At 39.9% G+C, this 25,945-nt stretch overlaps 1 protein-coding gene across 1 annotated transcript; it reads left to right on the forward strand.

The window, feature by feature from the left end:
- The first annotated feature begins 325 nt into the window (after positions 1-325).
- ctnnbip1 (catenin, beta interacting protein 1) lies at positions 326-24,048 on the forward strand. Its single transcript, XM_083919695.1, has 4 exons — positions 326-427; positions 9,433-9,547; positions 10,704-10,794; positions 21,187-24,048. Exons 2-4 carry the CDS (start codon positions 9,452-9,454, stop codon positions 21,243-21,245), a joined length of 246 nt encoding a protein of 81 aa, XP_083775821.1. The 5' UTR covers positions 326-427; positions 9,433-9,451; the 3' UTR covers positions 21,246-24,048.
- The last annotated feature ends 1,897 nt before the right edge of the window (positions 24,049-25,945 follow it).

The raw sequence follows: 25,945 nt of genomic DNA on the forward strand, positions 1-25,945 counted from the left end.
CTATCATCAAGGTTGTGTTGATTTATTTATTTATTTTTTCAAAAATGTATCTTTGCTAATAATAAGTTGCATTGAAGTTAATGTATATTTTCAGACATATTTTGTAGGGGGAAAACGTTGGGAAGATTGTCAAACAATTTGGCAGACCCCCTGCAGTAACCCTGAGGACCCCTGTGGAGGAAATCTGGTTTAGAGGATACAACAGTGAACACTAAGCAATAAACCATAGGGACCATGTGCAGTGTGAGCCGGTGGCTGCCCTGGTGGCCAGTGGCGGAACTGAACATCCAGCAGGACCCTCGCTGCGTTGAGTCAGTTCGCCGAAGCTCTGCCGACTGGAGGGATGTGACCCCGGAACAGGACGCCCTCCTACAACAACACACCATTCAAACTGAGCATAGAAGAAAGAAAAGCTGGACCAGGAGGGGTAAGCTAATATGTCTCGTCTTTCTTTTCGAGGCGCACATTGTCAGGGTTTTTTTCTAAACGGTGCAGTGTTTGATTCCCGGCGCTAACACACTTGTGTCAGAGCAGCGGTACCTGGATGGTGTTTGCACCCGCAGGAACTTCATTCAGGCTTTTGTCTCGCTCATGCTAGCGAGCTAGCTCGGCTGGTTAGCATTGGCTGTTTTGCCAAAAGGTAGCGCGGGTTTGGTGGGGATTAAATGAAATGATTGTCAGGGTAAAATGGACGCAACTTGTCAAGTCATTCAGAGTGCCGTCCATATTTAATTTTGACCTCGATGGATATTGACAAAGATTAATGTCGAAAACGCGCTGAAGGCTCGCTGCTTTGCTAACAAGAGGGAGCGCTGCTACAGTTGGAACAGTCCCGCAACATGATAACAAGGTCTGTTCACAGTCCTGATGTGTATCCATCTCTGAGGGAGAAACAACGGTTTTGGTTATAGTTTTGCGTTCAGGTATTTTTTTGTTTGCTGTGTTGTTTTTTAAACGGAGTTTGACTTTGAAGAAAACTACCAAAAAAAACCCTCTAAAACCTCAGCTAACGTGCCGTTATGCAGACCCCCAGTTTGGTTTACTTGTGCCAACAGTTAAAATGTTAATATTGTAAGACAAGGAAAGTGTATTTGTATAGCTCCTTTCAACAACACGGTGATTCAAAGTGCTCTACATAAACCGTTAAAAGCAATGGAAAGAGACACATAAAATGACATTTAGATATAAAATGACATTCACATAAAATAAAAACAATGTGCTTAATGTATCTAAAAGAGCAACATTAGGTTTAGCAGGCTACATGTACATGATGGGTGCCTACATGTAGAGTTAAATACAAATTACAAACCATTTTGGCCGACTCACCAAAAACCTGTCAGCCAAGGTAATGCTCAGGCTGAGAGGACATTTAAAATGCTGCTCCAGCCACACAAGCTACTGTACAATGTGGTCACTTTGTCTCAGTTTGGTTTTCTTCTCACATAACTCTGGTTCTTTCACATTGGTTTTCTATTTTTGGATCATGCCATCCACTCATGTATGCATTGTGCCATGCTGCCTTTTACAGTGTCTGCCCCCCCGCCCCTGCACATGTCAGATAGCTGACATCTCTTTGAGTGATGAAGCTGGCCCCCTGCCAGCAGTGGGGGCATTGATGAGTGCTGCAGCCAGTGGGTATCAGGGCTTGGCCACAGGCGAGCATTTCGAATCCTCCTGGCTACTAGCATAGAGTTGGTCATGGACCATAGTATGTGACGCCTGCCTTAGTTTGCACATTCCCCTAACTGGATGGGTTTTAGAGAGAGATTAGGACACCTTGCCTTGCATCCCTCGCCTCGTCAAAGTCAGGGCAGGTGCTCTTCAGTGGCTGCTTGAGCCCAGAGGGGATCTCATCAGCTGCCTGCGAGCAGAGGCGGGGTCGGTTCATCTCACAACCTCTAGCTCTGTGTTTGGCACACACACTTGTCTGCATTAACTCAGCTCTCGTAGTGGCCTGTTGTGGCATGGCACGATGATACCAGAGCTGCTTGGATCCATTTGCGGCTTACGCGTCCAGTCCAAATGACAGAGGCCTCCAGATGACTGTCAATTCTTTTTGACTCTTTTAAAGAATCAAACTCAAAGCATAGCCATTTTTTCTGTTGTGCATGATATCCTGCACGTTTGCAGTGCATTGTTTTTTCCCCTGCACACGATAACTTTCAGAATTGTATTCCCTGCCTTGGCGCTGGCGCTTTTGAAATCTTGCAGCCGCACCCCCAAGGGACCAGCTTAAGGCAGCAGCTTCTGTTTCAATTCCTTTGAGGGACCCTGAGGACTGAGCTAAGATGTTCTGAGATCATAGACTAGATTTTAATTATGTTTTATAGTATGGTCTGTGAAAACACTTGGTGGTATCACATTTGGTATTGTGGAAACATCTGCAAGATCAGGTTGCCTGAATCTTGTAAAATGTTTTTGCCAGGGGAAAAATCAAAAGTGTTCTTCATTGAACTGTAGTAGCATTTTATGTACAAATTATTATTTGTAGCCTAATAGAAGCTAAATACCAGGAAGTTTCCCCAGTGACACAAGGTATACATGTCGTGCCAACTGTACCTCTCGCTGTAGGTCCTATTATCAACTTAATGTGAAACAAAAATAATCAAAGGACAGTTAAGCACACCCAGAAACCCAGCTATGAACTAAGCCTGTACAGTTGAGTAAGATTGTTTGAGTTCATGCCTCACGTGGTGACAACAAGACATGACCTACTTATCAATCATGTTTTCACAATCCAGTTCATCACCATTGTCTGCAAATACTGTAGCTATTGTTGTAGGCACTGTATATGTGAGGAGAAGGCGTCACACAAAGGCAGCATGCAGACATATAGCAAGTCCAAGCCGCGGCCTTTCTGGTCTGCAATGTCTGTCCGTCTGACTCGCGCTGTTTCAGGATCCCAGACTGCCCAGTCTGCTGGGTGTACAGCTGGTCAAAGTGTTGATTATGTGTCCTGCAGGTTTGGTTGGGTAGAACCTGAGCAGTAGGAATAATATCACTATCAAAATCATATGGACTTTTGTTTCTTGTGCTGAAACATTTCAGTGATTCACAGAAATAAACTGTAAACCATTCTTCAGAAATGATTTATCAAGGAAAAATGCCATTTAACGGTTCCAGCTTCTAAAATGTGAGAATTTACTGCTTTTCTGTTTTGCGTCAATGTTAATTTAGTATCTTTATATCATTTATAGTTCATCTTAAATAAAAAGTACATCAGTGTAACTGCCTTGCAATCAACTCTTAATGTAAACATTTTTGTACAATTAACCACAATTGTTTCCTGAGAATCCCTTTCATATTAAAGCAAATTTGGTATTTTAAATGTAATATTTATTTATTTATGGCTAATTTAATAAGGACAGATACAGTATGCATAAACCGGCTGAATACAGTTATCCAATATCTCTAAAAATCCATATCAAATGGTAAATCTAATCAAATTGGGTCCAATTTGGGAAATTGGTAGCGGTACCCAGCCCTAGTTGAATGAGAATATTCATGTTGTGTCCTAATTTCTGTATGACCTCTAGTGTTTTTTTTGTTTTTTTCCCCCTTGACATGCACACCCATCAGTAGAAGAGTGCATGTGTACGTGAGTGTGTGCACCTGCAGTGACACAGCTGCTCTGCAGAACCAGGCCAGGTTGTTGGCAGCTCAGCTGGCAGTCACACCAGCCTTCTAGCCTACTGAAGTTTCTCACACATTTGCTTGGGATGTCGGAGCAGCTCATGATTTCCCTTCTCAGTTTTCTGCTGTCCGATGTGTCTCAGGACCTTTCAGGTTTTTTTCAAGCTTTTAGCTGCATTTGTGAAGAAACTAAACCCAGTTTGTAAGTCAATGTAGAGGTTTGTTTGTGTGCTTGTTGGAGGAATTTGACTTCATAATCAATCCAACATTGTGCATCATGTGCACAGCTGATTCTAGAGCCAAAAACAAGCTTGACAAGTGGACTGTGTGACTGGGCTGGGCGCACTTTGGCAGCCTCTGCCCTTTATGACCCTCAGCAAATGTGAGGGCCTATCACATTGCATACTGTAATCACTGGCAGCAGATCCCCACTGCACAGTGTGGCCCAGTCACAGTGTTGGAATGGTCTGAAATGGAGAAGTTTTCTCCATGTTTTTGTTTCCGAGAGACACTAATGGACACTGTACATAAGAAACCTGGAAAGAAGTGGCTGCTCACTTTTTTTATCCAGCATTACGGATTGTGTAATTTGCAGTCATGTGCAGTAGCTGCATGACATTTTACAATACTTTTAGTAAACGCTAAAGTTAACACTTGATTTGTCCATGTCAATTTATTCAGTTTAGTGTCATAGAGAAAGATACCATAAAATATTCAAAGTTAAGAAGTAAAATCAATTATTAACAATGACTCATCTCTATTCTAAATCACAGTACGATTTTAGACTTTGGATGCTTTGAAACAGGGCACACTTTGATGGTTATATTGTATTCATCAATCTCCCAAAAGAGAAATGTCTCTTTTAAAAAAAGTACAAATATATTGACTCCAACCACATTTCAACCTACTTCAGCAATAATAGGTAGCCTTCCTCCTGCCATGTGCTCAGAGGGCAGGGGATCAGGTGGTACTAAAGTATGTCAACACATTGCTCATGTTGACTATAGTATTATAATACAGACTCTTCTCCATATACAGTTGCAAGACAGCCATCTGTGATATATTATTTTTCAGAAATCAGAAATCAATGTATTTTAAGACTTAAATACACTGGGATTTTTTATACGTAACTGCATTTATCAAAGTGCATATTATACACTTGAATGCCATCATTCAAATGTGTGCTATAAACTGACACAAGGCAGAAGTGCTAGAAAGCAGAACTGTTAACATGGGTGCACTAAAGATGCACCTAAGCCTCAGCATCAACAACATATTTCAATGTGAATCATGTGTCCCATCACTACCAGTGTGCAGATTGGAGATCTGAAGCTGGCCCTCGCGTTGTTTTATTGTTTTTTTTCTTTTAGATATCTCATTTCAGTATTGGCGATGCTGTGGTTAAGATGAGTTGCTTCGGCGTCTCAGCTCAACCAACCATCACATCAGCGACAAGAGCCCAACACAGGCAGAGAGGGAGGGGGATTAGGCCCAGATCAGCATTAAAGAAAGCCTTTGATTACGCCTGGAATATTAGCCGCATGCGTCTGAGGCTGGCTGAGCATCCCTTAAGGGATTAGTGTTGAGCTAGCCCACCTCAAGAACCTTACATCAGGCGCACACAAAGGACTCTGGCGGGATCCTTATTGTGGTCCTTGAAATTGTTTGGGACATGTTACACAGAAGAGCGTGTACATCAGAATAATGCTAGAATGACCTGAGCAGGCTGAACATAGGAAGGTTTCTTTGCAGAACACTATTTATAGGGTTATAGCAGGGTTGTGTCACTTGTAATTTTCCTCTTTGTCATTGCATCCTGATCAAATCAATATTTTTATAAGATTTATTTTTCTTTCTTGTAAGCAGTCTTATTAAAAAAAGATTCTGTGGACGTGTCGGATCATGCAGATCGTCAAACCAAAAGCAGCTTTGGTTTAAACTTTCAAAGAGGGTCTAGATGGACTTGGTTGTTTTACAAAACAAGCAAACATGTAATTGTCCATGAATAAAATAATTTATCTTCCCAGAAGTGTTTAATCAGAAACGCAGCTTAAAGATATGTTACAGAAAAGTCATGTCAGTCTTTTGCATTGAATCCTGAATTCTGCTTAATAGAAAGTTTGATGTTTAGACAGCTAATTTTTCCAACTCATTAGCAGTTTGTCTGCTGCTGAAACGGTTAGTCGATTAATTGATTAGCTGGCAGTGGAATGAATGCATAATTAGTCCTATTAAGTAATTTTATCTTGGAAGAATCCAAACTATCTACTGGTTTCTTCCAGCTTCTCGTATGTGATAATTCAGTACGTTTCACTGTTTCATCATTTAATGTTATTATTCATTTGTGGGTCATTCATAAGCATTCAAAGCCTCACCGTAGGCTCTGGGAAATACATTTTTCATATCGTTATAGAAAAATTAAGCAATTAAATAAATAATTAATTTTGAAAATAGTAAGTTGCTTCGAATTGTCAGATATTTCAAGATACAGGCGTCTGATAATACACCTGCCCTTGAGGACATACAGCATGTAATATTTCACTTTAGATTCATGTTGAACTGGACTTAATCTTGGCCCACTGTGTTTAAAATGTTGTAATCCAGCAGTGATACGCAGGAAGCCATTATTTAGAGTTTAAGTCTGTGGCACTGAGGCATTGTATGTCGGGCTGCCAAGTACCATCTGGCACATTGTTGGAATTATAAACATGGTTGGAAAGCGAGTTTGTTCAGCAGGATTGCACGAATGGAACTACCCGTTACATAATCATATGCACAATGTTAATCACTGTTGTATACATTTTGTCGTCCAGTTCGCTGAGTACCAGAACTGTAATGATTCCAGTTAGCTACTCTGCTGCCCAAAATAGTAATCTGCAAATTAGTCTTTCTGCCCCTTCCAGCCTGAAAAAGAAAAGGTGAAATCCACAAAAGAATGCAATCTGACTTGTTTCTCTTTCTTCTTTTTAAAGTGACTCACAAACATGTCACGACAGTAGAAGAACCCCACTTATCACCTTCACTTACATTTCCACATTGTACCTCCTACAGAGATTCTCCCTATGGTGTTTGGCACACTACTTTTGTTCTTCTTATAGCAGATATCGCTGTGAAAGCGGGATAAGATCAAATGTTTTTTTCAGGCTGGTAAAAATACAAATTGCAATCCTCAAAACAGTCAGCAGCCTGGGCAGAGATGGTACTAAATATGGCCAGTTTTCACACTTCAAAAGCAAACATCAGAGGATCAGAAATGCCTCAGTCATGAAAGCAGTAGGCCTATTAATACAGATGATGAATGTGGAATATATCTGTCTTTTGTGCAGCAGCAGACGTGAAAATGGTTAAGATGTCAAGTCTTAAAATATGCCTGAATATTAATGGCTGTTTGCTGCATCATCCTTATCTTTTGGAAATTTTAAGACAAGACAACACCTTATGGCAGTCAGAGTAATCCTGTTCTCTTCAGTCACTCTTTACTCTTTAGCCACCCACACACAGTCATCGGTACAGACACAGGGGGGACTCATCCCCCTCAATATTAAGAGCGCGTGCATGTGGTTCCCCCCAGTAAAAACATAAAAGTAGCAGAGATCTTTTATTTTGAAGAACGGCTAGATCTCAGATGCAACCATACCTCTGGGGCAGTAAGCAACTGCAGAAGCAACAGTTGCAAACTGCCATAAAATGAAAAGAAGAAGAATGGCGAAGCTATACTTCAATGGATTAAATAAACACGCCAAAAGCTACAAATACAGCCGCAAATTAGGGCAAGAGGAATAACTAAAAGGCAGAATTTTAGTCTGTCAACTAAGGTGTAAAAACTATTAGGACGACTGATATTAGATAATCTTTGAGAATAACTTGATAATATATAACATATTTGTATATTTTATATTGACACCTGTTTTTTCCTTTCCATAAATAAAAGCATTTGTGTCGTAAACCGGTGCATAAATACCCACCCGAATGCAGGAAATTCATTGGTTCACATAACTGACATGATAATTATTTTGCGACAGGACCAAAAGACCCCAGCTTAATCTCTGACCACCCACCATTGTTGAAACAAATCTGCGCCCTTGCACGGGGTGACCATTTTTTTCCCAGTGAGCTTCTGATGCATGCCGACTGCTGCTCCTGAGTTCATATCAGGCTTCGCTCTGTCTCGCTGGTAGATCTGCCTGGGTTCTTAGCTCTTCCATTTGTCTGTCGCGAGGAGCTTGAAGATATGATCAAATGTGTCACTGCTGCTGTTATGAAGGCACTTCCACCCTCACCACCAACAACCTCCCTGAAGGTGTACTGAGCAACTGGCACTGGCATGATCTCTCCATCTTTTCGTGTTTGTCTTGCTTTGAGACTTTAGTGGCTTTCAATTGAACTATGCCTGACACTCAGGTTTTGAATAACCTATGAATTCATCTTCCACTCATTCAACTGTCCTGTGAGCACTTTGTGTGGCTGAAAACAGACAAGATGACAAAGTCAAGTGTTATTTGCTTGCAGTCAACATCCACCAAAGGTTGCTATAATTATAAGGACTAAAGCCAGAAGCATGGACTCCAGCTGCTCTGATCTGGATGAATCCACACGCTCACAGTGGAACCCAAACGCCAGCCAATGGCCAACGGTGCTCCATTCATCCTTCTCCCCCCTCCAGGCTCTGGGAAGTGGGGACGGCGAGCCAGCTCCTCAATTAAATATAACCCCACATCAAACAGCCTGTCAACATGCATTAGTGGTCCTTTGTATAGATAAGAGGCCAAGATAAATTGCCAGAACTATCATAGTCGCTGCTGCTCCCATAGGCTTTTTATGAAAGATTCTTAGGGGAGAACAAATCCTGACTTGCATACTGATATTCTCTCTGTTAAATCATATTTTTTTTAAGTACTGATTTATCCATTTTAAAGATTTATTATTTCTATTTTCTGTGAATAATTTCTTCTTTTAGCTATTTCAATTTGCAGATTTAGGCTTAATATCAAGCTGTGCTGTATGCCTCATCTTGTTGGTGCATTATAACAGAGATCCAATGCGACAACAGACGACCTTGATGTGTGTGCGCTATCACAGCGGAACCTATCCCTTTTCTGTCATCCGCATTAGCTTTGGCAGCTCCTTTTATCGCCTTCTTTTCCCTCCCCCTTTGCCTATATTTTGCATCTCTGCAGACTGACAGAGAAAATAGGTCATTAGTTAGACAGAGAATATGAGATGGAAGGAGCAGGCAGAGGCGAGATCTGTGTGAAAACTGACATGCAATATTAATGACAGCCATTCACGCTGTGAACTGCCAAACCAGTACTATGACTGCACTGAGACGAGGCCTCTGACTATTATATTATATCACCACTGTTTGGATTCCATGAATTAAGTGTTCATCACACAGACTACAGTCTGTATTATATACCCTCATAGTAAGACATCTAGTTCCAGCCTTGTGCTATAAATCAGGTTAGAAAACATTTGATAATTGAAATGCAATCAGTCGTATGTTGTTATAAGATTGATCTTTATCTCTGTATATAAAGAATACTGAAAATGACTACCGGTATATGACTTATCCACTGGTTATTCGGTACAGAACTCATATAATACCTTAGTCATACAGAAGAATACACGCAGTATCACTTGTCAAGCCTGCAGGGGGGAGTGTGTGTCTGATTATTGCCTGTCAGATAAGGTGGCAGAAACAATCTGTTTATAAGTATTTTTAACTTCTGTGTTAACAGTGTTTGCGTAGCTGTGATTTTTCACAGGTCTTGTGTAACGTGAATTTGTTTGTGTGTCCAGAGCCACAGGAGCAGGGGGGATGAACCGCGAGGAGGCCCCGGGGAAGTCTCCTGAAGACATGTACATCCAACAGAAAGTGCGGGTCCTGCTCATGCTAAAGAAAATGGGATCAAATGTAAGTGACTTCCACAAACCATGATCCTGCACCAAAAAAACGACTTTGTATGTCTGCATCAGGCAGAGCAGATAGCAGCTCCAGAGATGTGTTTTCTCTTCAACTCAGGCAGTGAATTCCTGTCTAAAGGACTGTGGAGGAATTTAGCAGAGATTAACTAATTTGCTGTCATTTTCAACTCTAAATGCTTCGTTGGTATGAGTGGGACAAAAGACAATATTGCCAAAGCCAGTCTCTGGAGAACAAAAAACATGACTAATCTAAAAGCTCATAATTCTAAGTAATTACAAGCCCACAGAAGCAAGTATAAAAAAAATGTATTTCTTTAAATTATTTTCTAAAGATAACACACAAGCACATTTAAAGGTGGAAAATGCTTTTATATTCATGGCTTTTATTGTTAAACCAGTGTTGAGAAGAAACCAAAAGCCAGAGAGACATCCCTCTGTACATGAATCACTCGGTTGGTAATTTTGAATAGCAGAAGGACTTAGTACACAATCTGGTTCCCCCATGCAGGCAGCACATAAACCAGACAAGGATAAGAGTTTAATTTGGTGATTTGGGCAACTCGCATAATATTAACTGAACGGCTGAAATGAAAACCCTGAAATGACGCATCATTGCCTGACTTGCCTGATCATGTGTAACTTCAAGTCTCACATCAAACTGTGTAATAGCTACGTTGGTTCACAGTGAAAAACGTGTCAGTTTTACAATAACGGCTCTAAAATTGTGAGATATCTTCTATTCTTAGGCCTATTCTTTCCTACAGGACTGGGTCCATGTCTTGTGACTGCCAAGCGTCTGTGCTCTGTGAAAACAAAAAATCATGGTTGACAGAGAACTGCATTTTATTTTCATAATCTTTGTTTAGTGAATGTATAATATGATATGATTTCGAGTCATTACAAAGAGCATCTCAGGTATACAGAAAATGATTTATGTATTTACCAAAACACTATGGAAGATCAAAAAATCACTTATTTCTAATAAGTTATTCATGATTTGGATCCAAAAATGTCACAGGCAATGAGAAATATTGTGTTTTAAGTTAGATTTAAGCTATCGGCATGAGCAAAACACACATGTTCTCCCTTAAGATCAAATTGAGTTTGTTCTTGTTTGAAATGTCCCTTTGTTTACTCTTCTTCAGCTCACGCCCAGTGAAGAGGCTTTTCTCCGGAATTATGCAGGTGTGGTCCACAGTCAGATGAGCCAGCTACCACAGCACAACATAGACCAGGGTAAGACTGTGACACACACACACACACACACACACACACACACACACACACACACACACACACACTGTATATTTAAGGTGTAGTCATCCAGCCAGTTTTCTATTTGTTTTTAATTAAAAATGTTTTCTGAATTTTGTTCCAGTGTTAAGTGTAGTTTAGTCAACCTTTGATATGCAGGACAATAGTTGAAGTTCATATAGTTTTTGTTTTAATATTAAGATGTTTTGAAGTTATTCTCACTACCTCTGGATATTAAAATGGCACGCTCTCAGTATTTGTTTCAAATTAATGACCTTGTTTTTTAAATCTGCTTTTAATTCAGAGCCTTAGTTTTTAAGTTTTAATAGTTGTTTTCTTTAAATCCTTTCATTCCTGGTGTTTATTTTACTTTATTCTTTTGACATTTATTTATTGTTTTTTTAATCATATATTGTTCTTTTGTTGTAAATGTTAATCTTGGGAATTTTTGTGATGTTTCAATTTTGCTATTCGAAACACTCTGGGCTGCCTTTTTGTATAAAAGGTGCTATACAGTATACTGTGTATAGAGGAAAGGTTAAGGATAGAAGGTGTTTATGAAACCCATTTATTTCACGGCACAAACACCACCTTCACGCATCACAGAAGGGCTACTTTACCCTGAAAGAAAACAAGGGGAAATCCCTCCATACGCATCAGCCCTCTTGAGTCCATAACAGTTTCCCTGAGTGTGCACTGAAGCTGACTGAGCGTCCCACCAGCACCGTGATATTACTCACACAGCAGACAACAGTGTGGCTGACTGGAACCAAGTGACTCACCCTCAGCATGAGTGCATCACCGCTGCTTCTCACAGGTGGCCTGTACATAGTTCAAATATTGACGTTTTTATATGAAAAAGCCAATCACTGTTCATAATGGTTACTAGACCAAGAGGAGGAAGAGGTTTTCTGAGTGATTTGAGTTTACAGATGATGGCTGTGCTTTTTCAGGGCACTAGAGGTCACTGTTGAACTTTCTTTATCTCCTCCTCAGTTTTTACATTTCCAAACCACAAGATGGTGCTAGATAAAACAAAATAGTGTGGATGGGTACTGCATTTGCCTGAGAAAGCAGCGGCAAATAGTTGCAGGTGTTTTTTATAATTTCTGTAAGTAGACTTATCAGCTGCTTTCCAGGCTCAGTCCAAACACGTCTGTCAGATAGGAGCCCTGCTGTGCTCTTGTGGTGAACCTTCTGGAGCCCAGGCCTTGCTTTGTGGCTTCTGATATTGGTACTGATATTGGTACCTTAGGGGAGCTTTAAAAATTAAAAAAAAAAAAAGAGTTATGTCTCTTTGGCCATCAGCGTTGTTTGAATTCATAATTATGAGATAGATATTCTTTGTTGAAGGATTAGAAAGTAAAAGGCGCGGTGCCTTTGTCTTTTTGTCCTTATCTGGTATTTTTAATTATCTTTGTTTTAACCTGCAGGGTATTAAAACTGCATTGTCACCTTTTGTTAAATTCAGCCTTCTTCTGCAATATGGGATGCATCATTAGAATTTTAATGTGGATCATTGCATCATCGCCAATGTAGATAACAATATTGCAGTGTGTTTCTTCATCAAGCAGCAGAGCATTAAGCATTGCATCAGATAGGAAGGATGATATCACGTCTTAAAACACTGCAGCGCCAAAAAAGATTGATTTTAAGTCACTTATCTATGAAAGTTGTTTTCTGTCTGCTTAAAGGGGACTTATCATTCTCATTTACATGCTTTAATGTTCAAAAAACACTTTTTCTCACATTTTTCTGAGTCTAACTTATATGTGTCCTCTGCACTTCTTTTTCTTTTCTTTTTTTTTAAAGATAATTTTTTTGGAAGTTTTCCAAGCCTTTCGTACATAGGACAGACAGGAAATGGGATGAGAGAGATAAAGGGGAGACACGCAGTAAAGGGCCGCAGCTCGGAGTCAAACCCAAGGCCACTGCCTCGAGGACCTTCAGCCTGTAGACATAATAAAGCGCACTTTCTACTGTGAAAATCACCAAGAAGAAATGAACAACACAGACAACCAAGTTTACAACAAGCAGATTATCATATGAAAGAAATCTGGCACATATTTCATACACTCTGAAACTTGAAACAACCATTTAAACACCTTCACAGTAGCTGTCAGTTTATGCTACATACCTTTGGTCTCTGTCTTCATGCCCTTTAGTAGCTACAGGACTCCATGTCTGTGCCGTCATCACTGTTAAGAAGACCCTTATTAATTATGGACTGGTGAAAGGTTCTCTGAGTATGCATTAAACATCACAAAAACAGCCAAATTTAGTGTTATTTGGCAGCCTGCCACCTCCTCAGTGTGCTTATAAATTATTTGTACTGTGATTAGGCATCGTGGAGATGGCTGAGAGTTAATCACTTTTAAATATTCAACGCTGAAGGACCGCAGTCTGTAGGTATCAGCACATTCTGGTTCCTTTGAGGTGGTGTTAAGAGGGAAGTCCAGTCTTTGATCTCATTTGGACTTAGTAATAGGGGGGATAAAAGTAAACATTTTATGGCCTAGCAACTTGCGCATTCATTGTGCCTCTTGCCGTGCGAAATAAGTCAAATTTTATATAATTATTAAAGTTTTAGTAGTACACTGAAATGCATTTCTGAAAACATTTTATGCAAGAAATAGGCAAAACAGTAACAGAATATTGCATCATATTTGATCAGCACTGTCTAGTTTGACAGTGTGATCGGTGTTTCGTGAGCCTAAAAAACTGCCCATGCCCCACATGAGATTAACGGGTGTGATTGGTCCCCACAGGGCCAGGATGACTGCAAATCTGTCTGAATGGGAGAGGGGCCAGAACAAATGGAACATGAGTTTGTCAGATTGTTCTGGTTTCCAGGTTAGTACTGGGCATGAGTCAGTGCGTTTACATGCACACCAGTAAACCGAAAATGGCCTTACCCCGGTTAAGAGAATAATCGGATTATTGAAGTTCCCCCTATGTACATGAGCAGGGGTTGAATGGGAAAATGACGGAGTAACTCTTCCTCCAGTACAGTAGGTGGCGTTCCACCAACATACAGCTGGACTGAAGTAGTTCTCTAGGTCTGTTAACCGTGGTATGAGAATCCCAATTTTACCCGGGGTATGCCCTTAACCCGAGTATAATAGGGTTTTTAAACTGCACGTAAACGGACTGAGTGAGGAGGTAAACCAGGTTGTACTCTCCTACCCCCGTTTCAACCAACATGGAATGGGTTCAGTTATGGTTTGCCACGTAATTTTTAACCATTCAGAGCATTTTGACTAAAAATAAATTGATTGAGAACCAGAAAAGTTGTCTCGCAACTGGAACAAAAAAAAGGCAGTTTTGTCTTGACCTGAAGTGTGAACTGTGACGACATTCGTGGTCGTGTCATAATCTGACAGGATGAAGAAGCCAAAAATGCAGGAGTCAAGTGAGAATTGAAAAAGAGCCTGCAGTGGTCTCATTAAAAACATGCTGCTACTGTTTTCTTCAGTGGTGCATTGTGAAACGCCCTTCATTGATGACACATCCTTGATTACAATGGTTACGCTCAAAACTGGCTGGTTCGCTAGATGGCACCAAGGTACCAAGAATCCTAAATAAAACTGAGAACATCAGTGGTTCACTCTGTGTAGTACCGTCCGTCCCAGCTGACCATCACATCTACTTCCTGTGACTAGCAAGTGGATTTCCAGGCAAAGGTTCTTTGTCTATGTCCGGTCTTCTATCATTGGTGTATCTGCTCGCAGCCGTTCACCTTTAGACCTCACACCGTCTGGTTAAGTTGCTTCAGTTAATTCATTTTATTTTTTTTTCTATACAGGTTGGCCTAAGAAATATGTCTCACTTTCACAGATAATGTGTGTCGTCCATTTTGTTCTGAGTTGAATTAATTATTTTTTAAATATCTAGTTTGAACTGTAACAAAGCTGTTTTCAAAAGCTAACCTCTCCTGCACAGACTTATGATTGAAAAGTAGAATTTTTTTTTTCATTTGTAGTTTTTAAAAAAGCACATTAATAATAATTACAATGATTCATTTTATTTATTTTTCACATCACTCAAGGTCACCTTAGAGCAGTAAAACAAGCACTTAAAAAATAACACAGACAGTTACATGAAAGCAAAACGGAGAACAAAAATGTTTCCTACCATTGCTGTTCAGCTTGCTGTTTTGATGAAAGTAATTATACATGTGAGTGGATGACTCATCCCTTTCAGTTTGTCAAATAATAGACTGCCTCTTTAAAGATTTATAGAATATTTTATTGCCCAGTATACATCCTCACTTGTTCAAATGCTGTTAAAATGGAAAAGTGTTTAGAATATTAGCACTGAAGTGACAACGATAGGTCAGATGGCTCCAACTGAAGACATTTTTCAGCCACACTATCCAGCTGTGTGAAACAGAGGCTAGTTTAAACATGCTGATGCAAGATGCGCCGATCGATTGAGTGGCGGCACGCTTATAGGACACTGAGGTCACCATGTTGGAAACGCGCTCGGATATTGATTATGTCTGAGTCAAGCCCAGACTGTATCCAGGGAATGTTTCCTGTTAATACCTTTATATCTTAATAAGAAAACAACGTATTGGTGTTGTTGTAGTCTAATCCATCCTGAGATCATCCTTCACTAAATGTGATGAAAATGTTGCCCTGAATCATTCCTTCAGACTCTGCTCAGCTGTCAAATGTTATTCTGCTTCCTCCTTTTGTGAAAAAAGATAGAACCAACTCGGGGTATTTCTTTTAAGTCTATGGGTCACAGAATTTGCATTTCATATAGTTTTAATTGGCTGATTACCATACATGCAAATACATAATTTTGTTTTGCAATTTTAATCAGGCCAAAGAGGAATTCTCTGCCAAGGGCTGTGGAGGCTTTTTCTCGTTCAGCATTCTTGCTGAAGCACCTTGATGTAGCTACATCTTTGCGGCGCAGAGGAATGTCCGAGCAGGAGTTTACATGCTGCGTTTAAATGCTTTTATTGTGATTGACAGTTGAGTGTGCTCATTAAGCGAACCCTGTTTTGGGTTTTTTTTAGCTCGGTTTCAGTCCAAATTGCTCGTTTTGGGGTAATACTGACTAATAGCTGTCTCTCCGTGGTGCAGAGAGTTATTACAGCATAATATAATGAGTACAGAGGTTTTGTCTCTACAATCAGGCTGTTGTTCCCCCTTTAACTGCCTTATTTAAGGCTTTTTATGACTGACATCATGTCACCTTTGACAGTACAGTTAGTCAGAGCCAAACATAAAGCCAGCAATCTCAGGACTTGTTATCTTGTCTGATTTGATGAGAAAAGTTTAGTCCTCCCCAGAAGGATGTCTGAGGGCCTCAACAAAGGAGGATAGACGAAGATGGGGTTGCCATAGCAACCCCCGTTGTCCCAGGAAAACTAAGGTTCCCTGTGGGCTTTGGTGTTGCTGCAATGTGCTGCATTGGTAGATTGAAGCAGGTGTCATAGGGGGGCCTGGAGGCAAGCTGGAGTGCTAATTACACAGCCAGAGTGTGATATTCTAATCTCACTCTGTCTCCCTTCTTACAGAAATATAGCCTCTTGTTTTACTGCAGCCGTGCACTGTCAATACACAATCTTGTTACTGTTTTTTCTCTGTTACAATCCTCAGACGTACTTTTTCAAGTGAGAGCTATGTGACAAAGAGTGAGGACCCGCCTTTGTTTGGCGACTCGAGCGATATCGATTCTAACTTTTTCCTGTTTGTCACTGCAGCATGAATCAGAGCCAGACACTCTGTTTTATGAAATGCCAAACCTACGTGACTCAACTCACTGAAACACATAGGTTTGATTCTTCTAAATGCTCTCATCTTGATCCCAAATAGGTTCATGCGTATGTGGATATAAAGACAAATGTTAAAGGAAAGTATTATAACAACTGTTTCCAGCGTGTTTTCTTTCTAATATCTGCTCCATCAGCAACAAAAACTAAGAGTTTAACAAAAGTGATTAAAAGTTCTGGACCTGCTCTCTAAAAATCTGCTGCCTAAGATCATTTACTTTCTGGATGTGGAGTATAAAAAGTTAAGTTTATGCTGCAGCAAAGAAAATGACTTTGCTGCTGCATAAACCTCATTTTAAAATCTGGTTAAATCTCTGAAATGCCTCAGTGTAAAGTGAAGAAATCAATTATTTGAATATGTTATGTACCTAATTAGATCTACAAGGTTAATCTTTTCTGTTAAGTCTTTATAACGCATAACTGGATTGATATACCATCTTTTTTAGACACTTATATAAACTGTAATATCGTGATAAACATGTTCCTGAAGTTCATTACAAAAGACAATTCAATTCCCAGATTCTCTTTATGTTCAACCCTTCATTAAACAAAGTCAAAGTCAACAGCTGCCTGGCCAAATGGCATAATAATAATAATCAAGCAGTAGTATGAGGTCCGTTCAATACTCATGCAAACCTAGAATAATTACACAAGATAAAGAAATGAATGGAACAAGAAAACCAAATGAAAGCTGTATTAAAAAGACATGGGGACTTTATACTTAGATAATTTGGTAGAAGTGTAGAGTTATGTGACTCTGAAACAGCAGATCATTCCTTTAAACGCATCGTGTAAAAGTACCCCCGCTGTGTTTGTTGATGTCAACTTGTAAAGCTGGACACCGCACACTCCTCTACTGTGTGTCGTTTGTCCCCTGCTGTTGCTCTCAATGAGGGGATCTTGTGTCTTTATCCTCTTAGCTGACCATGCACAGATCATGACCTCAAATGATGCCGCTGCTCCGACTAATAACTCTGTGCTTCTGTCGCTGCAACACTGGAGTCATCATATGGCTGCTTCTCTGCTAATTCAGACTGGAGGGACACAGCACGGTGCCTTTATCTTCAAACAAGCTCCCCTTTGAGTTAATTCCACTGCTTTTTTTTATCCATAGAGGTTTCCGTGGAACGTTGTGTGTGTTTTTAGTGAATTTCAGGGCGCCTTTTCTCAACTACATATTGATTAATATTCTCTCAAAAGTGTGATGGAAGACTTTGTTTGCTTGTGAATTGGTGTAGGTGAATAGATGATTTTCTTTTTCCTGGCTGTTTTTGTTGGGACGCGGCTAGACCTGCAATTAAGGATTATTTATTCATTAATCACCGTTATTATTTTTTTTCAATTCAATTATTTATTGTTTTGTCCTTAAATGTCAGAAAATATGACATTTACAAAATGTGTTTTTTCCCTGACCAACAGTGACTTAAACAACGGATCAATTACATGCCTTTTCAGTTGCTCAACCTAAAGAGTAGTTGTTTAGAAACACACTAAACAATTACTCTTTAGGTTGAGCAACTGAAAAGGCGTGTAATTGATCCGTTGTACACAGTTGAATTTAAGACATGGCTTTCTGACAATTTTCTCTGTTTAGAATAGAAATACTAACATTAGAATAGAAATACTTTTCGTTTTCCTTGTATTTGAAAAGCAAGTTTCTTTGAATTCATATTGAAATAGTTCTACGCTTGCCTTTATTTTATTTTTATCCTCGCAAGACCATTAGAGGCGGGCTTTTCTTCCTTTCAAAGTATTTATGGAGGACAAATCGGATGACATGCCAATTGTTACTGTTATTTCTGTAATCCACCGTCCGGAGCCGCTCTGTTCACGCCCCTCCAGGCTGGGGAGGAGGGGGATCAGTGCACAGTGGAGAGAGGGGCCGGAGAACAGCGCAGCATCCCAACTATCTAAAAGCTGTTCTGCTCAGCCTGCCATCCACTGATGCAGTCTGGTTTTTATCTGTCGCTAGGCAACAGCTTTGAGGGACCTGACGTCTCCATCGCGTTAGCTTGTTTGTGTGTGTATCGTGTGTTTGTCGTGGGGGCGAGGTTCACACATGACTTCCAGGCAAAGTAAAACGAATATAGCCCAGCCGTCCACAGTGTATTTTGAGAGCATTTCTGCTGGTCATTCAGCTCAAGTTGCACAGAGTCTGACATGTCCTTCCCCTGAACCGCCTGTTAGACAAGGGTGAACTTCTTCAGCTCAAATTCAGACTGGCATTTATTGTGATAAATGGGTGTTATTGCAAGTTCCTGCGCCAAAACATTATCTTGAACAGCAGTGCTATTCAGCAGTCGTGTAGCTCAGGTCGAATTTCCCATTGTGTCGCATTATTGTCTCTTGTTCAAGCACTATTATCCCTATGTTGCTGTCTCAAAGCAGATGACATTTATGTTATTAAACTGAAGTTGAACATGATATCTTCGCCAATATTTTTCTTTCTAATCTGTCTCTACTTACCTCTCCTGGTGCTCCTTTTGGTTTCTTTTTTTGCCATAACCTCATTGTAGGCCAACAAGCTTTCAAGAGGAACTTGGGAGTTTATATTAAAATGCATCCTCCACCTCAAAAGTCTCAATCTCAAAAAGCTTACAACGACCTGAATGCAGCAAAGACACTTGTTAATTATCTTCCCCGTAGAGATGGCCAAATGAAACGTAAAAGTCTGTGTTTGGAGGGGCCGCCCTTTGTGCCAAATACATGTGGAAGCTCACAGACCCTGGCCTACTTTCATATCTCCACAATAATTAAATCTAACAAGCACTTGAGGGCTGTGGCGAAGAGTTGTTTTTGTTGGGTTTTTTTAATAGCAGACATGCACAAGGTGCTGTATGAAATCCTCCCAACAGTCTGCAGAGGTGTGGATTTCAGCGTTAATGATATTGACATGATCGCAGCTTTTACTCCAATGCATAATCATGCTGACTGTCGGCTGTCGAACGTAGTTGTTATTTGCCCCGCTCGTCTTTAAAGAGATGTTTTTAATTGAGGCTCTGAGGAGAGTTGAGTTGTTGCTCTATGTACTTTGTGGTTTCACAATCAATTTACTTCCATTACCAAGTAACAAATGCATCTCACTGTTCTGCCAAGCATGACAGTGGAGGGGGGCTTTTATTCATTCCTATATTTTCAGCTCTCTCTCTTCTCAGCAGAATTAAATGTTCGAATTGAAACGTGTCAGGTCCTTGTTGAAAAATTAGGGCCGATATTAATGAACAGCAGGATCTATGAAGCACTGATGGAACATTGTGTGTTTTATTTAATCTTGCTAGAGCTAGAGAAAAATATTTATTCATTTATCAGAGAAAAACTGTCCCAGCAGGTGTGAGCAGGACCAAACTAATGACTAATGAGTGAAACTAAACAAAGGCCAGCCAACAAAGTCTTGTTATGAGGCTGGGAGGAACCATTCGTTGACTCAACCCTTAGAAGACTGTAATTATCAGTTTGTCCTCATTTCATGGTAAAAAATTAAAGAGGCTCAACATTAGAAGAAAGAAATCAGACCTCAGTGTGCTGTAGATCATTTCAGTCTCTTTTCTGTGGGGCCATTGATTCTTTTTCCACAGCTTAGTGAGGTTAATCTCATCAGCTAGAATCTGGCATTGTTGACTCAGACAGTCTTGTGCCTTACAGCCTGGGCTGCAACAGCAGAGAAGATTGTATGGCATTGAAGACTCAAATCATGGTATCATCAGTATTATCATGGTAGAGCAGGATGCTGCTGCACTCAGTGTACTACAGTATCTCCCATCAGAGTGCTACGATGGCACGGTGTTGGCTTTCTGAAACAGATGAACATGGCAATGGAAGAAAATGACCTGCTCGCACCCAAAGGATTTTCATGCTAGTGTATTCCCTCTTAGCTTTATAGTCACTACTGACATGATCCAATGATCTGTACAAAACTAAGCTCACTTCTTACTTGGCACTAAAACCTGTTCTGGTTGGTCTTATCACAAGTGAATAGTTCAAAACATGTTGAAGACTTACCGGGACCAGTGATGTGGTGTACTATTAATTAGTGCTGAACAATTCATAGAATAATTGTTGATGGGCTTCATGTGCACACCAATGCCCTATGCTCCACGTGATATATGACTAATGAGAGTAGATAAATCACAGTAATAATGTGTGGAAATGGCAAGGCTTGAGTTTAAATGCAACCCACATGTTTAAAAAACGCCCAAGACAGAAACTGCCAATTACAGGTCACACCACAAGTAGAGATGAGACATTACGTGTTAGTCATTAAAGTAAATATCAAACCAATAAAACTCACCAGGCACAATTACTGAATAATACTGAGTAAAAGTCACGTTTTGCCATTTACTTCTACATCATGTCTTGATTTATCTCTTTTAGACGTTAAAATTAAAAGTCTTTAGTCAATAAGAACTCACGCAGTCTGCGTTTCTGGATGTCTATATTATAGGTTTACATTATAAATCAGATTTTGGCCTCTATAGCAAATCAACAATGACACTTAATTCTTCTTAAAAGCCCGCAAACACCCGTCATTTAGATAACACTTGTACTCGTTGAGAGGACTAACCTGACATTCTGCTGTTGATTCTCAGGTGCAGAGGACGTGGTGATGGCGTTCTCACGGTCGGAGACGGAGGATCGGCGACAGTGACCCTGGGCCCGATTTCGCCCCACCGCATCCCTCCCCGCCCCTGTCCCACCCCGCACGTGATCCACAGCAACCCAAACTCCACAAAACACGACACTGATGAGTTCAGGAGAGGAGGGGCGCCCGGGAAGGACAGAAGAGGAGGGGAAGAGACACCAGGAGGTGGCTGCCTCGCTCCCCCCTGCCCCCCAGCCTCTTCCATCCCTAACTCCTCCTCATACAAGCTGGCGCACCATTACCTGAGATGCACTCAAGTGCTTCACTGTGGGTTGAAGCCTCGGCAACAAGGCAGTCAGTGAAAACACTCACAGATTGTGTGGATGATTATCAAATGTAGTTGTTTTGTTTTGTTTTTCTGTGGGTGGGTTGGTTTTGTTTTGTATTATTTTGTCTGTGTTGAGACTTTAGGCAGTGTTACGTGTTATATCTGCTGTGGTCACTGGAGGAAGTGACCAGTCAGCAGCTGGTTGAAGCAAAGAGAAATATAGTTTTGGTCAAGCAGCGAGTGTGGTGATTGATCGTGTTAGGGGAGAGATTTTTAATTATTTCTGCTTACCCTAATGGGGCTGAAATTGTTTTTGATTTAGCTGTTGTGTTATAAAGGCTTTTGCATTCTGTCACATAAGGGGCCTCATTTATAAACGTTTGTGTGTATGAAAAGAGGCGTGTAAGACGGGTACGCCATCTCCCACACAGCCACTGAGATGTTTCCTGAGAGAGTCCGGTAGACTGGTCTACTGGAACATGCATGCTGAATGCAAAGTAGCCTCATAAAATCTAATGTATTAATAACTCTTCACATCATAACAATTTCACTTTATATCAAATTCTGGCCTGTGTATTTATCACCTTCTAGCGGCAGGAAGTCAGTCGTAGAACCCTGACACACTCATCAAGTGCTGTGAGCTCCTGACCCTTTTTCTTATCTAATATGTGGCTCCAACAAGTTTTCTTGGTGTCAAACTTTAGATTTTTATTTTACAATCATTTGACTTTCCGATCACGCAGCGCTTGATTGTCTCTTATAAATACTAAACGTTAAGTCCAACTGACTCAAGATCTCATTCCCCTTTGCAGGTTTTCAGTCTGACCTTTTGTTCGCGTACAAACATTAGAATGACATGCTGATTGATGTGTGTATTAACACTCACAATAGGCCTGTCATCAATCATTCATGTTTTATTATGGGAGTTAACGGGGCAGGATGACGAGGCCAGCGACATGATCGATGTGTAAATGGAGAACTGCGTAAAGGTGAGGCCGTTTTTGTGCGAACACCGTTTTCTTCTCGACGAAACTACGCATAGTTTCTTAAATGAGGCCCCTCTTGTTCTTCTGCTGCTTTATTTTGAACCATAGGCTGTTGAGAGTGCAACAATGCTTTTCTCTTGAGGAAGGCATAAGAATTAAAGACACTAGCAGACATAATCATATGAAACACAAGTGTACACATTCTCCCCAAACAAACACTGGTTTTGGGTTATTGTGACATGTCAAACCTTTTTTTATTGTACAGATAGTTGGGAAAATACAATAATGAATTGATTGTGCCAATTGTTTTTTTAGTTGTTGTTTTTTTTTATCTAAGATAAAACATAATGATTTGAGAAAATTGATAAGAGACGAGCAGTAGTTGTAATTTATTGTTTACTGAATTGACTTCCTCGAACACACCATTAAAGATGGAGAAGCAGTAGATAGTTTAATGTCATCAGAAGTGGCTCTTTTTTCACACTAAAATCAGACAAACTCTAATTTATAACTACCTGTAACAAAACATGTGAAGCCAAACATGAGAGCTGTGTGCTATGTCTGACTGTACTGTATCTCTTGCACTATCATCAATGGGATATTTGCAAAAAATACATTTTGATATTTAGGGCAGAGATTCTATGTTTGGTTCAATGGGTAAAAGAAAACTTTGTAACCATGTTTTTATTCCTTCGGTGATTTCCAAAAAATATCTTCTGTGTTAATTGACTGGAATATCTCAAAGGAATATTTAACAACCGGCATGTTTTTTTAGCGACATGCGCAATATTTAATGTGTTTTAAGTACAGTTTGTTAACTTGTATAACTTAAAAATAATTGTAACGTAATGTTTTGAAGCCAAGCATGTCTGCCTTGTGGTTTATGATGTTCACTCAAGTGGAGCCGAGGGTCTTTGAAGCCTTGGCACATTGACCATTGTTTGTACATTCTTGCCGTTTGTAGAAGCTACAAGCTCTTTTAAAATGTTTCCGGAACAAAAAAAAAAAACGTTTTTTGTATGGGTAAAGTGTTATCCGTTATTTGTTGTTGGCAATAACTTCTATTTTAATGTCCTCAGCAATCATTGCGACGTAAGCAGCCAACAGATCTATCTATCACGCTGTCCGCCTATGACAGACATCTGTCTTTGTATGTTTACTGTTCTTTTAAAACATTCTTTCTTTGTCTATGCATTATTTTTTCTCTCTAAAAGGCGTCTTACTGTACATTTACCAATCAGGGTTGTTTGACAGCCTTTGTTCAAGTTGAGTCTCTGTTTGAGTTTGTGTGTCGGCGTGCGTGCGTGCGTGTGTGCGTACATGTGTGATCATCATTGAACTTGCTACCGGTTTTGATTCTCAGCATGCTGTTGAGTTTGACTAGGATCGATGTATCTTTTTACTGTGATGACCTTACGTTGCCCAGTTGTTCTTTTTTTTTTTGTGTTGCTTTTGTATTTTATTTCCCTCTCAATCGACATTGATTAGTTGGTTTTGTTTTGTATGGCTGCTGACCATGTCTTGACTTAATGCTTCCAAATGCTATACCAACTGAACCATTAAAGATATTTTAAACAGTGAAATGTTGCTTTTCCTTCTTTTCTCCATAATTAAAGGGCTTGTGGTTGTATTTTGGGTTTCTGCTAGAACATGTTAAACAACACATTACATTTCTCAGTCTGTCCGTCTAAATATACCTGTATTCACCCTCTTTCTGAAACACTCTGTTTTAGCGCCTGTTTTTTTTATGCTCCTTCCTGAAAAGGCCCAGTCTGCTCTGACTGGTCGGTATTTCCTGGTCTTCCATATCTGTGCTCTCTTGCAGAATGACTGTAACCGCACTGTAGCATCACTTTCTACACACCACATGTATAATATGTAAATATACAGTATATATAGTATGGTAGAGTTGTGACACCACAGCCGTACAGCAGTCCTAACCGCTTGTTTGAAGACCTTTTAAGTTCAACTTCATTAAAGCTCAGAGATGAGAAACTGATTCTAACAGAAAATTCCTCATGCTGAGCATTTGGGGGAGAAAGTATTCATCAAAGTCCTAAAAAGGATAAAATCGTGGCTTCTTTGATCCTCTAATTATCTACAGAAGAGAATGATCTTTTTTGTTCAGTCTGATAAGTAATGCAGTTTGTATACAAAGACAAATCTGCATATTTGATCAAATCTGAAATCCTCAGTCCTTGGGGGCCCCAGGTCCACTAACTTGCTTGTTCCAGGGCCTTTGTACACATGTCTTATTGCTCAGCTGTCATTTAATCAGGTTTGATCAGGTCAAAAGCTCCAGAACAAGCAAGTAATCAGAGGACCTTTATTGTTACGTAAGCATTTTGAACGTGTTTGCAAAAGTTTCATAATTTTTCCATCATGTTATCATATTTATAGTTACTTCTCATGCACATTACTTTAGACCTATAGACTACAGTCCCTACCTCTCAGCTGCACAAAGACTGACAGTAACAGCAGGGGCTTCTTAGTGGAAACTACTGTAAATCATCTTGTCCTATAAAAAATGCTACCGTTTACCTTGTCAGCTAACCACCCACAGCCCCATACATTTTCCTGACAGGTGTTGAGGCAGATGTTTAAATTGAGTGCTGTCTGGTCATCAAGTTGGGGACATGGGGCTCCATATTTCTCCTGTGCTAATGATGAACATCTGTTCACTGTTTCTGTGCCTTCTTTCACAGATGCATAAAATCCTGCGATTTAGAAGGAGCGAGCTCTGGGAATAACATGCCAGCTGGCACATTTGTCTGTATACATGCAGCACATTACACTGTAGCTGTCATTTACTGACATCCAAACTTCTGTTTCTCACCAGAACAAATTGCTGCAGCTGAGTATTCAAACTCTAGCCCTTGCTGTTGGATCCTGGTATGCAGTGGTGGAAGAAGTACTCAGAGCTTTTACTTAAGTGAAACTACTAATAACACACTGTAGAAATACTTTGTTACTAGTAAAAGCCCTGCATTCAAAATGTTACTTAAGTAAAAGTACAAAAGTATAAGCATCAAAATGTACTTGAAGTACAAAAAGTAAAAGTACTCATTACTTCAGAATAATAAACCATTGGATTATAATTATGGATAGATAAACGCAAACATCAGTCTAATGTTGCAGCTGATAAAGGTGGGGCTAATTTTAATTTATTTGCTGCTGTGTGGCTTAATCTATAACAGTATTTGTTATTTTATTTGTTAATATTTTGTATTAATAATCAGAATCTGTAAAGTAACTAAAGTTACCAAATGAGTGTAGTAGAGTAAAAGTATAAAGTAGCATATAATGCAATTGCTCAAGTAAAGTACAAAAACCTCAACATTGAACTTAAGTAAAGTACTTGAGTAAATGTACTTAATTACTTCGACCACTGCTGGTATGACTTTTTGCTTCATTTTTGAAAGACCTGCTGAGCTTCTTAACATTATAATTAT

This window comes from Echiichthys vipera (assembly GCF_963691815.1).
Source record: "Echiichthys vipera genome assembly, chromosome: 9".
NCBI classification, from domain to species: domain Eukaryota; kingdom Metazoa; phylum Chordata; class Actinopteri; order Perciformes; family Trachinidae; genus Echiichthys; species Echiichthys vipera.